The 16,766-nt window shown below is 42.3% G+C and overlaps 1 protein-coding gene across 1 annotated transcript in view; it reads right to left on the minus strand.

The window, feature by feature from the left end:
• LOC145344142 (dual specificity protein phosphatase 16-like) overlaps window positions 1–16,766 on the minus strand; it is a 104,936-nt gene that overhangs the window by 46,472 nt on the left and 41,698 nt on the right. The window contains exon 2 of the mRNA XM_080191022.1: window positions 12,807–13,323. Within this exon, the coding sequence (XP_080047148.1) occupies window positions 12,807–13,037 (231 nt within the window). The 5' untranslated portion in view covers window positions 13,038–13,323. The remainder of the gene's footprint in view (window positions 1–12,806; window positions 13,324–16,766) is intronic.

A 16,766-nucleotide genomic window follows, 5' to 3' on the forward strand; every position in this document is an offset into this window, starting at 1 on the left:
GGCCCCAGCACCGACCCCTGGGGCACCCCACTAGTCACCAACCGCCAATCCGAATAGCACCCATTGACCCCCACTCTCTGCCTCCTATTTGACAACCAATCCTCTATCCACGCTAACACCCTACCCCCAACTCCATGTCCTCTGACCTTCTGCAGTAACCTCTTGTGAGGTACCTTATCAAACGCCTTCTGAAAATCCAGAAAGACCACATCCACCGGCTCTCCTCTATCCACCGCCCTAGACACATCCTCATAGAACTCCAGTAAATTTGTCAGACACGACTTCCCTTTAATGAAACCGTGTTGCGTCTGCCCTATCAAGCAATTCCCTTCAAGATGCCTCGCAATTTCCTCCTTAATGACGGATTCTAACATTTTACCTACCACAGACGTTAAACTAACCGGCCTGTAATTCCCCGCCTTTTGCCTGGCACCCTTCTTAAACAACGGCGTAACATTAGCCGTTTTCCAATCCTCCGGCACTTCCCCGGAATCCAGCGACGTCTGGAAAATAACCACCAAGGCATCCACTATCACCTCCGCCATTTCTTTCAGAACCCTCGGATGCATTCCATCCGGTCCTGGGGACTTGTCCACAATCAGCCCCTCCAGTCTGTTGCGCACCACCTCTCTAGTAACAGTAATGTCATTAAGACCCTCCAGTCCTACCACCTTTCCATCGCTAACACCCGGCAAATTATTCACGTCCTCCTCCGTGAAGACAGAAACAAAAAAGTTATTCAAGACCTTAGCCATATCCCCATCCCCTACCACTAGGTCCCCTTTCTCATCCTCTAAGGGACCAACGTTCACCCTAGCCAGCCTCTTCCTTTTTATATATTTATAAAAACTCTTGCTATCCTTTTTTATATTAAGCGCTAGCCCAGCTTCATAGCTTCTTCTACCCTCCTTTATCAACTTTTTTGTCAATCTTTGTTGACATTTAAACCTCTCCCAATCCTCTTCTCGCCCACTGCTCTTAGCTACTCTAAATTCCTCCGCTTTTAATTTAACACTTTCCTTCACCTCCTTCGTTATCCACGGCTTATTACCTCTCTTCCTACTGTCCTTTTTAACCATCGGAATAAATTTCTGCTGAGCACCAAGAAAGATCTCCTTAAAGATCCTCCACTGCTCCTCAGCAGACCTACCTTCCAACGCGCTCCCCCAGTCCACATTCGCCAATTCTTCTCTCATCCTACCGTATTCCCCTCTATTCAAACAAAGGACGCGTGTCCGGGAACCCACTTTCTCCTCCTCCATCTGCAACAGAAACTCCACCATACAATGATCACTCTCTCCAAGAGGATCCTTCACCTCAAGGTCCCTAATTCTACCCGCCTCATTACATAGCACCAGATCCAAGATAGCTCGCTCCCTCGTCGGCTCCAACACACACTGTTCCAGGAAACTATCCCGGCAGCATTCCAAGAACTCCTCCTCGAGCCCACCTCGTCCAACATGGGTCGACCAATCAATATGCAGATTGAAATCCCCCATAACTACTGCCGTCCCATTCCTGCACGCCGCACTTATTTGCGCGTTAACAGCCCGCCCCACCTCCAGATCATTATTCGGGGGCCTATAGACGACACCCACCAGCGTCTTCCTCCCTTTGCTGTTCCTAATCTCCACCCACAACGATTCCACTTTCTGCTCTTTGGCTCCGATATCATCCCTTGCTACCACCTTGATGCTGTCCTTAATCAGCAGAGCTACGCCACCCCCTCTTTCCTCCTGCCTATCCTTCCTAAACACTTGATAGCCCTGTACATTCATCTCCCAGTCCCTGTCACCTTGCAGCCACGTCTCTGTAATGGCCACCAGATCGTATCCATTTGTGTCGATCTGCGCCACCAGCTCATCCACTTTATTCCGAATGCTTCGTGCATTCAGATAAAGCGCTTTCATCCCAGCCTTCTTCTGGACCCTATTTGCCGTAACGCCACCACTTGGGACATCCTCAGCCTCTTCCCTTACCTGTACCCTATCCTTAACTGTAGACCTCCTAACATCACCTACCCTCGCACCCTCCCCCCCCCTAATTAGTTTAAAGCCCTGTCTACAGTCCTCTTTACTCGATTCGCCAGCACTCTGGTCCCAGCACGATTCAGACCAACCCCATCCCGCCCGAACAAGTCCCACCTACCCCAATACTGGTGCCAATGCCCCATAAATTCGATCCCATTCCTCCCACACCAATCTCTGAGCCACCCATTCACTTCCTTTATCCTGTCAACCCTACGCCCGTCTGCACTCGGTTCAGGCAGTAGCCCAGAGAAGACCACCTTGTCGGTTCTACTTTTTAATTCCATTCCCAGCTTCTCATACTCCCTCCCCAGATCCTCAGTCCGCACTTTGCCTACGTCGCCGGCACCCACATGTACCACCACAACTGGGTTCTCACCCTCCCACTCCAGATTCCTCTGCAGCCCAGCTGCGACATCCTGTACCCGAGCACCAGGCAGACAACACACCCTTCTGTGCACTTTGTCATTGTGACAAAGGACAGTGTCAATACCCTTCACCCCACTATCTCCAATCACTACTACGTTCCTTTTCCCCTTCTCTTTGCCTATGTCCTGCTGCATCACTGTACCGTGTGCAGTTTGCTCACCAACCTCACCTGCCTCGTCCTCTTCCAGACTGGAAGCAAGAACCTCAAACCTGTTATGCAGATTAAGAGGCTGAGGCCTCCGCTCCTCACCCCCCTTCCTCCTCCCAGCAGCCCCCTTTTGTTCCTGACCCTTAGATTTAGACAGTCTAGGGGGGGTGGATGTCACTTGCACCCCATTGACAATGACACCCTCTCTCCCCCTGATGAGCCTCAGTGTCTGTAGCTCAGAGGCCAGCTCATCCACCTTGAGCTGGAGCTCCTCCAGCAACCTGCACTTACTGCAGACATGGCCACTGGGAAGGACCCTGGGGTCCACCAGTTCCCACATCATACAGGAACCGCACATCACATGCCCCTCCATTATTCAATATAATTTGTTGTGGGAAAAAATTTTTTCCTTGTTTTTTGCTGTAGTAGTTTTGAAAAATTTTTTTTTTTCCTTGTTCTTTCCACCTGGCCTTTTTACCTTCAAGCCCTTTTTGATATTAAGCCCTAATAGCTCACTCTGCTTCCCTCTCACTCCGCTGCCCGCTCCGACGCTGCCCGCTATCTACACCAGGCCTCCTTTTAAACTTGGCGCTGATTTAAAGCTGATGGGCCACAACTGCCTGATAATCACTCCCTCACAATTCTTAAAGCAGTAAATACAATAAGTAAATGCTTTAAACAGTTCTACAAAGAACAAAGTGCTTTAAACTTATTTTAAACAGGTTTTTAACAGGTAAAGTCTTAGCTTTCTCTCTGATGCTCCTTCCTCGTCTGCTCCAGCAATCATAATTCACTCTGATTTTCTTTACACATGATATTATGGGCTGGATATTTGTCTCCCCAATAGAGTTGAGAATCAGATCATGTGATGCTATTTTTTGCTGGAGAAGCAACTCCCCTGCGCCATCCTGACCTTATACCATTTGTGTGGCCTTTTGGCAGGTTGGTAGGCCTGAACTGCAGAACACAAATGCACCTCTTCCAAGGTTGTGAAAACTATTTCTTCTCATGCACAATTTCTGTGAGCTTGTGTGGGTTGCGGCAGCTTGAAAAAGACACTTCCCCTGAATGCTCTGTATGCAAGGGCAGCTGAAGTTGAATAGTTTTCATTTCTCTTGTGAGAGAGAAACACACAATGAGTACACCACTTTACCAGGATCACAGACTTCCCCATGGTGCAGGGTATCACTGAATGCACACTCAATGCTTATGGACATTACATGTAAACTCAGAAACGCACCAATCGCAAGTGGTTTCACTCCCTCGATGTCTAACCAGTGTGCGATTCTTAGCGTAGCATGTAGGTCAATACACTGACAGCAGCCAAGATGTCTTTATTGTGTGGCACTCTCCAAACATTCAGCATTTGAGCCACCACAACATATCAAAGGTTACAGAATACCAAAGACAATCCAATGAACTCTTGACTAACGACTCCAGTGTGCAACCCATGCGCATACACACAGTCAATACATAATGAGAGCCATGTGGTCACACAAAATATCATCAAGCAGATACTTAAGCAACACTTCTGCTGCTTGGATAGTCCTGTAAAGGACCTGCAGTACTCTCGTGTTGTATACTGCATAACCTTTCCATCAAAAGGGCTTAGCCCTCGTCACAAGCTTGGTTGAGATTTTGAGGAGAAAGATTCCAGCCAAGCTTTGTGATCAGTTCATCTGACTGTGAACCAGTGAGTGCAATCGCAATTCTTCACTCAATAACAAACCTTAACATCCTTCAATGCAGTATCCTCTTGTCCTCAACACCAACATAAAAGCCAACGCAAAAAAAATTCCAAAGCACTTTAAATCATCTAACAAAGTATAATCCAATACAATCAATCAAAATGTCAGCTCATCCCCATGTGTGTTCACTTTATGCTTGTTTACTGCACTGCCTTTATCTGTGCTCCAATGCAGAGCTATCCCAGCAAAGGCAACATGACTGGGTGAAAGCTGCTGACTTTCAATAAGAGAGACCGCACATGGTCTTGCAGGATGATCTCAATCCTCTCAAGCCCTAGAAAGCCCCATTTCAGACTGCACCACCTCAGCATGGGCAGCAGCAATCTGGGCACATTAGCTAACAGGCACTGGAAGGGTGGCTGTGGTGGGAAAATGAACGTCAACGTTCTGAGGAAGGACATGGACATGGACAAATGGAGGCAGTCCTTCAGACTCGTGCCTCAGTAATTCTAGCGATGTGTTGGAGGACAGATTGCTGGACTACTGTGAGGTTCTACAAGCTGTTTTGCATACTGATAACTGCACCATAGTGGATTCCGAGCTTGCACATCTACAAGCTCTCCTACATGGCATCAAGCCAAGCTCGCACAACTTCAGTTTCCACTATAGCACTCAGACATCTGGCAGCTTCTGCTTGTGCTGCAATGGAAGTTGAGGCCCCAGCCATAATATTCCGGTTTTGTCTACAAGGGTGATGATGGCATTAACCACCACTTCCACATTGCAAAGGACAGATTCAGAACACTATACAAAGTTGGACCCAGATTCCCCCATGTTCCTCAACAGTGACAGTGGCTTCCAAGCATGTCTGCCAATGTAGTAAGATTTCAAATTGCATTTCAATCAGCATTTTTCTAAACTCTGCCCCATCAAGTCCTTACCTGAGTCCTCGACAGCACAACAATGCCCGTAGGGAGCTGGTACTGCACTACCCTGTCCTTCTCTCCAAGCAGCAGGTCACTTATGCTCAGTGTTTCATTATATGCAGAACCAGCCTCTAAGCTACCTCTAAAATACACACAGTGCTCAGTTACTGAGCTGGTGATTGGAAGTGTGAGATAATGTGACAGTGTTGGTTTATTAGTCTCATCTTGCTCTCCTACTTCTGCTGTCAGACTAGCGCTTTACAGCTCTTGGATATGTGAAAGGACAAAGACACTTAATACTCTAGGAGGATGGAGAAGAGATGAAGCTGTGGGGGGTGGTGGAGGGTGTTGGAAAGCAAATAGTCAAGACCATTTGCAGCTTGCCAATCATAAGAGAATATACAGAGAGGGGAAAGTGAGATATGTGGAGGTAGATTAAGTCTGAGCACACAGTCCTGTTTAATAGTTCTGGTTATGCTGATGTCCACTCTTATGATGGCAAGCACCAGCTCCTCCAGTGAGGCAAGGACCTGTCTCCTGCCTATTTAGTGCTGCTGCCTGTGATTGTGTGTCACCTTGTCCTTAAGGAGAGAGGGAAGCATGCCAGTGAATGCTGTGCAATCTGTTTTGGTGATGTATTTGAATAACTGGCAAAATAGTGGTGTGGAGCACAATTGATGGAGATTATTGGGCAGTGTGGAATGGAGGGTTGGTGAACAGAGCAATGAGAGGGGCTTGTTGAAGCTTACAGTTGAGGGGACGTGACACTTAGGGATGCATTCGTTAACCTTGGCCACTAGTGTGAAATCACTGGATTGCTTGCAGCATTGCATCAGGGTCCGGGAGGTGGGGGGCCCTATTCTGCTAACATTGGTCAGGATGCTTATCCACTGCCTTCCCAGATTCTGGAAGGTCTCTTGGTCCCTTGTGGATATTCCCTGAGGAGATCTGTCCTCCTGCTGCCTTGCAGAACCTTGGAGCATGCTCTCTGCTATGTTGTGTCTTGTGTCTTTTCCAGCTCAAACTTATTTCTAGAATTACTTGCAACACTTCTACCAATCAAAAGCCGCCTCCCATATAAGGGATGTAGCTGACTTTAAGCAGAGTAAGTTAGTTTGAAATCCTGCTGGCATCTCACGGTTTTGAACCCTTTGCACAGGCACACCACCAGTCAATGGCACACTTCACACTGGTTGCTTGCTTCTATCAAGTAAATGAGAGGTGGCACAAAGTGCATACTGTGATTCCCATTCCCACTTTCAGAATGTATTCAAATTTTCCCTTTTAAATTTATAAAGCAGCATAGCAGTAAATCACAATCAAGGCAGTTTCATCACTTCTCTCAAATCTACAATAATTCAAGGCACTATATACTGGCAAGGGTTAAAATTTGATACAGCATTTACAAATCAGTTGAACACTACCGATGTTCTTTACAGATACTCAAGATAGTTCCGTCAGATTGCACCAAAAAATGAATTATTGAAATTATACTAATGCAATCAAAAGGGAAACTTCATCACTGAATGATCAGAAGAAGTGAATTAAGCAACTAAAACATAATTACTTATGACAAACTATAAGAAAAGGCATTCAGCATCTATCTTTTAATTCTATAGTGAACCAAATTTGACCTACATTTTAAAACTTATTGCACAAAAAAAATCCAATTGCGATTGGAGAGGGGTTATATTACTTCTGATTGCAAGTGTTTTATGGTTTATTCAAATCTTATTTTGTAATGCTCTCGCCATTAAAAAACAAGAACTTGTGCAATTTTGTGTGGACGAAACAATTGCAACTGTACAGTTTGTTGCAACAGTTCTTTGCAAAATAGTGCTTTGGGATCTGCTAGGTTGTTTAGCTACAAATATGCATTTAGTTCACCAGCAGCTGTGTTCTATAAACAACTTCAGTGCTTAAGATTAAAAATGGCAAAGATGTTTCTTATAAAAACAGGTATAATACGCAAGTGTTGGCCATATGTCATTAGCTTGGAGTATCATTTGTTGAGCCTTCATTTGCAAACGCTACCTGTTCTATTCATGCAACTATTAAAATTACAATGACAACATTCATAACATGCTTAAAATTCAGAAATACAAGTTATAGAATATCTGGTTTGGCCAAAATCATTGCTCAAGAACATTCACACACTTGTGAATTCAAGCTCATTTCAAACTTATGAAAACCATGTCAGTGATGCAGCATTTCACATATATGATGAAATTTTTGATATCAAAAAATCTTCATTGAAGCTTGAAGAAAATGTAACAGACCAGCTCATTTAACAGTCATCTTATTAACATCTTTTCAATAGGTCATAGCAACTCTATTTGTGTACTCAATGTTTAACTGATTTCCCCAAAAACAATGCATTGTGAGGAGAAAAATGGGAATGAGTTAAGACAATAAATTAGTTTTGGGGTTTTGCTGATATACAAACAACGAGAGCTTTGGTCTTGTAGTTTAAGAAGTTGTCAGAAGCACTTTTCTAAATTACTCTCTCATATATCATTACCAGTTATATTCTCGTCCTCTTGGAATATGTAAATTTTTATTATTGAATGCTAAGAAAAGTAACTTCACGAGATCAAGTCAAATGATCAATCTGTGTCATCTCATCTTTCCAGAAGGTTAACCATGCTACCCACTTATTACCACATCTAGTTTCTTAATGAGTGCATTAATGAGTGTTGTTTGAGCTAACAAAGTGATACTGCACTGATTGGTACTTTTCCATGTTCCACGACTGATAATTTGGATTGCTAATTTTTGCTAAATTATAGTTTGCTTTGTGCTACAGACCCACATCCACCAGGAGCTAAATTAAGAACCTTACAGCTGGCAAAGCTAGTGCAACCAAGGGAGAGGTGGGGGAAATTGAACAAGTTAAGGGCGCAGAATGTTAACTCACTGTAATGCACAATTTGCTAATTCTCAATTCAAATGAAAGAATTATTATTCAAGTATATGCACCAGATGTTTGTGGATACTAGCTAAGAATGCACTGATGTTCTAGAGTTGTAATGGATATTTGGAATTCTGCTGTTCAGTTAATAGAATTACTGTTTTCCTTTATGAAAGGAGGTCTGAAAAGAGCTTAAATTGTTGACCAAAATAATGAATGGCAAGCCACTATTCTATTGCATTATGAAGTAGCAAAATAAATGGACCAAGCCATTTAGCACCTCAAGTCTGATTGCCAAATCATGAGATCATTGCTGCCCTGTACAAAGTTCCATTTACCTGCTTTGGCTGCATATCCTATCTTGCTCATGTTTTGTTACAATCTATCGATCTATGGTTGAAAATTATTAATTGAAGAAATGTTTCCTAACTTCTCCCCAAATGGCTTGGCTCTGATTTTAAGGTTAGAACTCCCAAACAGCAAGAAAAGTTTCTCTCTATTTACATTAACGCTTTCAAAATGTTAAAACCTAAATTAAGTGACACAATGATGACCAATGTGCTTTGGGGAAAGTCTCTAATTTCTTTTGCTGAGATATCTCCTTTAGACTAGGTTGAACTGGGGAGTATTCTGAAAAAGTTAGTTTGTTTCCAAACTGGGACATCAATAGGTTCCATGAAGTGCCCACTTGACCATAGCTGTTCATCCCATGAACTGCTAAGAAGCAAAGAGTAAATAAAAAGCTAATTGAAGTGGGGTTGGGTTTCAGTCACTGTTTCTGTTTGGCAATTCAGAACACATACAATTTGAGAGAGAGAAAAAACAAGCAAAGTCTTTCCGATTGGAACAGTTGTGTGTTTGGCTGTTTCTGAAAAAATCCTTGCACTGAAGTAGGTCTTTGAGAACAGAGCAAAAACTGTGTTCCTGTAAATGTAATATAATTGGAAAGGTTGGAAAGTTAAAGACAAGAGCAAAGGATTGTGGATTGGACAAGACTCATTGCCTCTATTTCAGAGTTGATGAACTCCACCAAACCATTTAAATGAGTCAGAAAAGGGAGTTCCAGTGAATTATGTGCTATCAGGACCATCATGACCTGAGTAAGAAAGGCTTTATAGATATGTACCTTGTTAGTGGTAATCATGTCTGGCGACTTCAGATGTAGTAAGGCTGCTGATGAATCTGACTCAAGGGCCAAAACAATTGGATTAGAAGCAAAAGATCCTGTATAACAGATACTGATGGAAAGACTGAGGTTGCCCATGATACCACATCTATGCAGGAATTAATGTGGATGCTTGGAATTACACATGGCACATCTTTGTTATATTGACTATTTAAAGTGAAATTTACCTTTTTGTTCGAAATATCCTTCATCTATTAATTAATATTTGATTTATGTTGGTTTTAGGTGGTTTGTTACAGTGGAAGTGAAATCTTGTCCATCAGCTTTCTTTCCATTGGCATTGTGCGGATTCCTTTCTTTTAAAAAAATTATAGGTCTCTACAGGGATTGTAAAATTAACCCATAACCTTCTGCTTTACAAGGAATACACATCTAGTTTATGTAATTTCTCCTCACAATTAACCCTTGGGAGTCTGAGAAACATTGTGTGAGAAATCTCATGGACTTGAGCAGAAAGAAACAAACTTACACCATCATGCCCTCGGATGCCATAAAATGTTTTATAACCAGTGATGTTTGTGTATAATCACTGTGGTTATGTACATAACGTTGTGTGCCAACTAGTCTCACTGGAACTCTGCCTTTCACAAGAAAACTCTCAAAAAAACATGCCTTGGAGTCTTCTCCCAAACAAAACTTTCTCTAGGGTGCCTTCACTAAGGGTCCACATCCAGGATTTCAGTCTCTCCTTTCAGCATTTCTCTGCGTTCAAGTTCTCACACAATCTCTCTGGCAGCCAGCCATATCAATAGAACACCATTGCTTCACAGGCTATATTAAAAATGTCATCAAACTTTAGAAGTCTGGCTTCTCACTTTAAATCTGGGTCTTGCAATTATCTCTAACTCAGAGCACTTGCCCTGATTTTACTTTAAATTCACCCAACAGGACCTTGTTCAACTTCCTATTCTTTGTTCCTTTGACTTAACTGCCTTCCTGAGACATACTTTCTGTCCCAACTTCCTGGTTTCTGTACTTTCTTCTACTAAAACTGAAACTCCTTAAAGCTATACTCAAATGTACTTTCTAACCTAGAGTGGCCGCTGGTTGCAAAGCAACAAACTATTTTTTCCTTTAAACGCTGTTTACTTTCACTTTATAATTACAATGCATGGATGCTCTGCCTTTCTCACATAGGATATCATTTGTCACTTTGATGAGAGCTGCTTCAATCTATGGCAAGGAAGGAAACTAAGGGAGGAATTCAGCAAAGGAGTTCAGGGAAAACGAGCATGAAGTTTGTAGCTAACAACACTTGTACGGGACCTTAGAAATGAATGATAGTTTACAAGGATGGAGGGGTCAAGGGTTTTCTCACTTTGAGGAAAATGGTGATGTCAACAGATTTGAAAGAGAGAGGGACAAAAGCTGAGAAGAGAGAACTACTAACAATGACAGCTAACATCAGGAGGGAAGAATGCAAGTTGGGTGGCCAGCAGTTTAGTGGGAATAGGATTGAGAGAGCACATGGTACAGACAGCCTGCTCTTCTTAACAGCAGTCTGTCCCTCTTAAAGGAAACAACGCTGAATCACAGGACATTACTGCTGAACGTTATTGTTACCATTCTAAACATGCAGAACAGAACATTAAGGCAAAGAGGCTCCCAGCTTGCAATGTGATAGTGGAGTTCTCCATAGTGCTGAAGGTGGACAGAAGGCAAGAAGACATGCTTCCATGGAGAGGACAGGATGCCCTCAAAAGATAGCCCACCGAAGGGAATGGGAGAAGATGACCAGGCTTTGACAGCCTATGTCCCTCCAGTCCTAAAAATACTTCTGCATTATTACCCTCCCTTTAACAAATTGTCTCACCATGATTCTACCTTCTTAATACTTTATGCCTCAATTGTCAAACAAATCTTTCATACAACATACGACAAGAAACATAATGAACTGATGAAGATAGCCTAGGCCAGTGAATGCATCTTCATGTGACATCCCCTACGCATCACTCCATCAACCTCTCATGATGTTTAATGCTCTAAACTCTCACCACTAACTGATCTGCATCTTCTGGCACTCAAAACTCAGTCCAAACACCCCACTTCATCTTTCACACACATTCCAATGATGCCATCCTCATTATGACTTCCTGTTGATTTCACATACTTCCAGCAATTTGATTGTAGCAGGTATATTACATAATCATAGTACATCCCAGTCAAACACTAACACTCTTCCCTTTGTCTTTCTGGATTAAATGGTCACAATAGTAGTGAGTGGAGTTAAGGATTCTGTGTCTCCTGAGCCCTATGGAAGTGGCTCCTTGAATTAAGGTATCCTCCATAACAGAGCTTGGGGTGTTCAGTATTGCTGAGAGAATTCATTCATGGGATGCAGGCATCACTAGCTAGGCCAGTTTTTATTATCCATCTCTAACTGCCCTTGAGATGCTGATGGTGAGCTGCCTTCCTGGATTGCTGCCATTCATGCTGGGTAGTTACACCCACAGTGCTATTAGGGACGGATCCAGTGACAGTGGAAAAAAAAATGATATCGTTCCAAGTCAGGAAAGGTGGGTGGCTCAAAAGGGGAACTTGCAGGTGATGGTGTTCTCACACGTCTCCTGTCCTTGTCCTTCAAGCTAGTAGAAGTCATGGGTTTAGAACGTGCTGTTAAAGAAGCATCTTAAATATTGCACTGATGTCACTGCGTGTCAGCGGTTGAGGGAGTGAATACTTCAGATGGAGGATGGGGTGCCAATCAAGAAGGAATTTTTTTTTCTGGATGGTGTCAAGCTTCTTGAATGTTGTTCAAGCTGCACTCATCCAGGCAAATGGGAGTATCAATCACACTCTTCGCTTATGCCTCACAGATGGAGTGGCTGAAGCAAATTGCACGGATGCATTTAAGGAAAAACTAGTTAGGTAAATGAAGGAGAAGAGAACAGAAGGATATCTACAGGGAAAGCTGAAGTAAGGTGAGAGGAGGTTCGTGGGGAGAATAAGAACACATCTTTAGAACAAAATATCCAAGCCTGTGCTGTAAATTCCAGGTGATAATGCTCTTCTTAACAAAACGTAATTTGGAAACAAGATTTATGAAACTATTTTCTAAAAATGTAGAAGAAAACATGCACAATTACCAACAATCATCAGTTACCTGGTGAGTTTTTTGAATCATGTGATACCAAGACTGAAAAACAGCCTTTCAAATTTTTAAGCGTGTCATAAACTAAGCATCAACCTTCTTCCAATGTACATTTTTTCATTTTCCACTTCACAGCGACAATGTTGGATTAGTGTTTAAAAATCAATGCTATTGGTCCATGTTTAGAAATCAAATGAGGCTAGAGCATTGCAATACTGCAAAAATTGTATTTTATTTGTATAGACAATCCCTTCCCCATTCACTATTTAAAAAATGAATTTTAGAGATAAAATGTCAAACTTAAAAGAAAAGGATAAAACTGGAAATTACTTTGTAAGCAATGCACTTTTTAAAATTCCCCTGGTAATCTTTCAAATTTTACTTTTCCAGCAAAACCTACCTTTTGTTTTGCAGAATGCTGGATGAGTTCTATTATTTGTACTTTGTCTTGCTGTAGTCTTCTTTTCATGAGCTTTGAGCAATTAATATTCACAGCATCCAAGATATGTGAGGCATTGTACTCAACAAAAGAACGGCTGTCAATAACTAGCACTCTCTCCATGCCGTTCTCCAGCAGTCCCACCAGCTTCTCAGCAGTCACCATTTGAGTCCTGATTTTTCCATCAGCCATGGTGACACTGGACTGTCCCCAAATTATGGGTTATTTGGTACTTAAAGAACCAGCCACTTCATTACAGCAGAAACCTAGAACTTCACGTAGATTGCAAGTGATCTAGAAAAGTATAATCCATTTCAACTGTCTGTAAAGCTTGAACCGTTTTACTGCCGGTATCTTGCTGTTGGACACCTTTACTGTGGGTTGCTCGGAGTCACCATCACCTCATGAGTGCAAAGGATAACTCAACTATACATCGTTCTTCATCTACATCTCCAGCTCAACATTTTGAATGGAAAATCTGCAAACAAAGCAAAAACAATCTTTAGAAAGAAGGACTAACAATAATCTGAAGATCAATTTACTAAATACAAATTAGTGTCAAAAAAAGAAAAAGTTGCAAAGATATTTGGAATTAAATCTATTTTTGCCCAATTTTGAAGTTACCACAAGCAACTTCCATTTCAAAAATCACACAAAAGAATAAATACCCTCCCAAGAGTTGCAACTTCACAAAACACTAATTAAAATACTTTGTAAATCAATTAAGATTTTAAATAACTATATTCAGAATAAATATCCACACACAGGTCAGTGTTGACAACTTTGCCTATAATTCTTACATTAATTGTATGTTGTTGAGTCTGAATAAATTACGTTCCTTTTCAAAAGGACTTTCAGATTATAATTCACTCAAAAGAGAATAACACCCCAGTATTCCAACGTGTCAAATTTCAACAGTTCAGCAGGAACGAAACACATGTCTGCCAAGCTCCTTAGTAGGTTTTTTAATATTATCCACTTTTCCAAATGATACCATATTCTATTAATTTTATAGTTGTTCAGCACTGGTACAATGAAGATTGACCATATAGAATTACAAGCCTTAGAGGCATGTTTCATACAATTTCTTTTGGCCATATAGTCTGTTTTAGTTCAAAATGTCACAGCTACCAAAATTTACTCTCTCACAACACTGACATTGTAGCATTGCATTAAATTTACAATGAAAGTTTTGTGACTATGTAAATTAAAAATCTATAATGTATTTTTCAGACCTATCTATATCTGTATGATACTAAAAAAAAAATCAATACTCGCGAAACTATTGCTAAAAAGGGGTTTGACCTTTTTATGTGCATGCATTAGTTATTAAATCAATCTTGGCACAACTACAGGTTTGCAAATTTTGGAATCTGTCAGTATTATCAATCATACTTTGGTCACTGGAATCTCAAATCATTAACCAAACAAGCATCATGCATTTGGCAGAGTATTGTTTAAATGATGATCAATTGGAAAATGTTTATTTTCTTTGTTAGTCACAAGTAGGCTTACATTAACACTGCAATGAAGTTACTATGAAACCCCTCTAGTTGCCACACTCCAACGACTGTTCAGGTACACTGAGGGTGAATTTAGCATGGCCAATGCACCAAACCAGGACATCTTTCGACTGTGGGAAAAAACTAAATCACCCTAAAAAGCCCGTGCAAACAAGGAGAGAACGTGCAGACTCCGCACAGACTGTCACCCAAGCCAGGAATTGAACCTGGGTCTCTGGGTTCAAGTGAAGCAGCAGTACTAATCACTGAACACAGAGATGTTCTAGTTCACCAGTTACTAAAAGCAAGCTTGCAGGCACAACAAGCAGTTAGGAAGGCAAATGGTAGGTTGGCCATCATTGCAAGAGGACTTAAGTACAGGCGCAAGGATGTCTTAATGCAATGTACAGGACCTTGGGGAGACCACAGCTAGAGTAGTTTTGGTCTCCTTATCTAAGGAAGGATAAACTCACCATAGAGGGAGTGAAGCGAAGATTCACCAGATTGATTTCCGGGATGGCAGGATTGTCGCACGATGAGAGATTGGGTCAGCTGGCATTTTAAAAATGGTGCCCTGGCCTTTCAAAACCTTGAGCCCATGATGTTGTGGGACCTGACCTTTCACTTTCTTTCTCTAAGAAGTTATTAATACAGTGGAGGAAGTTGCCTTTGGGACTGGCAGCTTCCATCCCATTTTTCCCACCCCCTGTTCCATTCTGCCAGAAAATGAGAAATCCAATGCTTCATTTCTACATGGTTCCCGAGGTTGGCCCAAGATGGATATTTTACAAGTTGGCTTGGGGCATGAATGTGGGGGGTGGGGGGGTTAATGGGCGACAACTAGAGGGCCTAAAATTTTATAATTCAACTGGGACTAAGTCCCAGAAAACTCAGGCAGGCTGGTCCTGCCTCATAAATCCCCACCTTCCATGGTCACCTACACTCTGTTTCTGGGTTTGGATCAGACCTAGCAACTCAAAACTGGGCATTCACAAGGCACTGTGGACCATCAGCAGCAGCAGCAGAGGTATACTGAACCATAAGGTGTAATTTCCTCACCTGGCATATCATCCTGGCACATCAAGATGAGAGATTACCCTGGTTCAATGAAGTGTTCAGGAGGAGCAGCACCAGGCATGCCTTAAAAGTGAAGTGTCAACTTGGTGAAGCTACAAGGACTACTTGCATGCCAAACATTGGAAACAGCATGTGATGGACAAGGTTTAGCAATCCCACACAGATCAAAGTTCTGTAGTTCTGCCACATCCAGCCATGAATGGTGGTAGACAATTAAACAACTCACTGCAGGAGGAAGCTCCACAGATATCCCCATCCTCAACGGTGACAAAGCCCAGCACATCATTGCAAAAGATAAGACTGATTTTCAGCCAGAAGTGTTGAGGGGATGATCCATCTCAGAATGTCCCCACCATCACAGGTGCCAGTCTTCAACCAATATGATTCACTCCATGTGATGCCAAGAAACAACTGAGTGCACTAAGTGTCGCAAAGGCTTTAGACCCTGACAACATTCTGGCTTCAGAATTAGCTGTGCTCACAACCATGCTGTTCCAGTACAGCTACAGCACTGACTTCTACCCAACAACGTGAAAAATTGTCCAGGTATGCTCTGGTCCACAAAATGCAGGAAAAATCCAACCCAGCCAAATACCACCCCATCAGTATACTCTCAATCATCAGTAAAGTGATGGAAAGTTTCCTCAACAGTGCTATCAGGTGGTACTTACTCAGCAATAACTTCCTCACTGATACTCCGTCTTGGTTCTGTCAGGGTCACTTAGCTCCTGACTTTATTACACCCTTGGTTCAAACATAGATAAAAGAGCTGAATTCCAGATGTGGGGTGAGAGTAACTGCTCTTGACATTAAGGCAGGGTTTGCCTGAGTGTGACATCGGGGAGCCCAAGCAAATCTGGAGTCAATGGGATTCAGGGGAAAAACTCTCCATTGATTACAGTTTAGCCCAAAGAAAGATGGTTGTGGTTGTTGGAGCTCCATCATCTCAAGTCTCGGGACATCATTGCAGGAGTTTCTCAGGGTTAGTGTGCTAGGTCCAACTATCTGCAGCTGCTTCATCAATGACATTCCCTCCATTCTAAGTGGAGGTGTTTGCAGATGATTGCACAATGTTCAGCACCATTCATGACTCCCCAGATATTGAAGCAGTCCAGTTCCAAATGCAGCGACCTAGACAAGATTCAGGCTTGTGCTGATAAATGGCAAGTAACACTAGCACCACACACCTGACAGGCAATGACCATCTCCAACGAGAGAGAATCCAACCATCCCTCTTTGACATTCAGTAGCATTGCCATCACTGAATCCACCACTTTCAACATCGTAAAGGATTACCAGTGACCCGAAACTGAACTGAACCATATAAATGCCGTGGCTACAT

Source organism: Carcharhinus amblyrhynchos, chromosome 6 (assembly GCF_965287045.1).
Source record: "Carcharhinus amblyrhynchos chromosome 6, sCarAmb.v2.hapA, whole genome shotgun sequence".
In the NCBI taxonomy this organism is placed as follows: domain Eukaryota; kingdom Metazoa; phylum Chordata; class Chondrichthyes; order Carcharhiniformes; family Carcharhinidae; genus Carcharhinus; species Carcharhinus amblyrhynchos.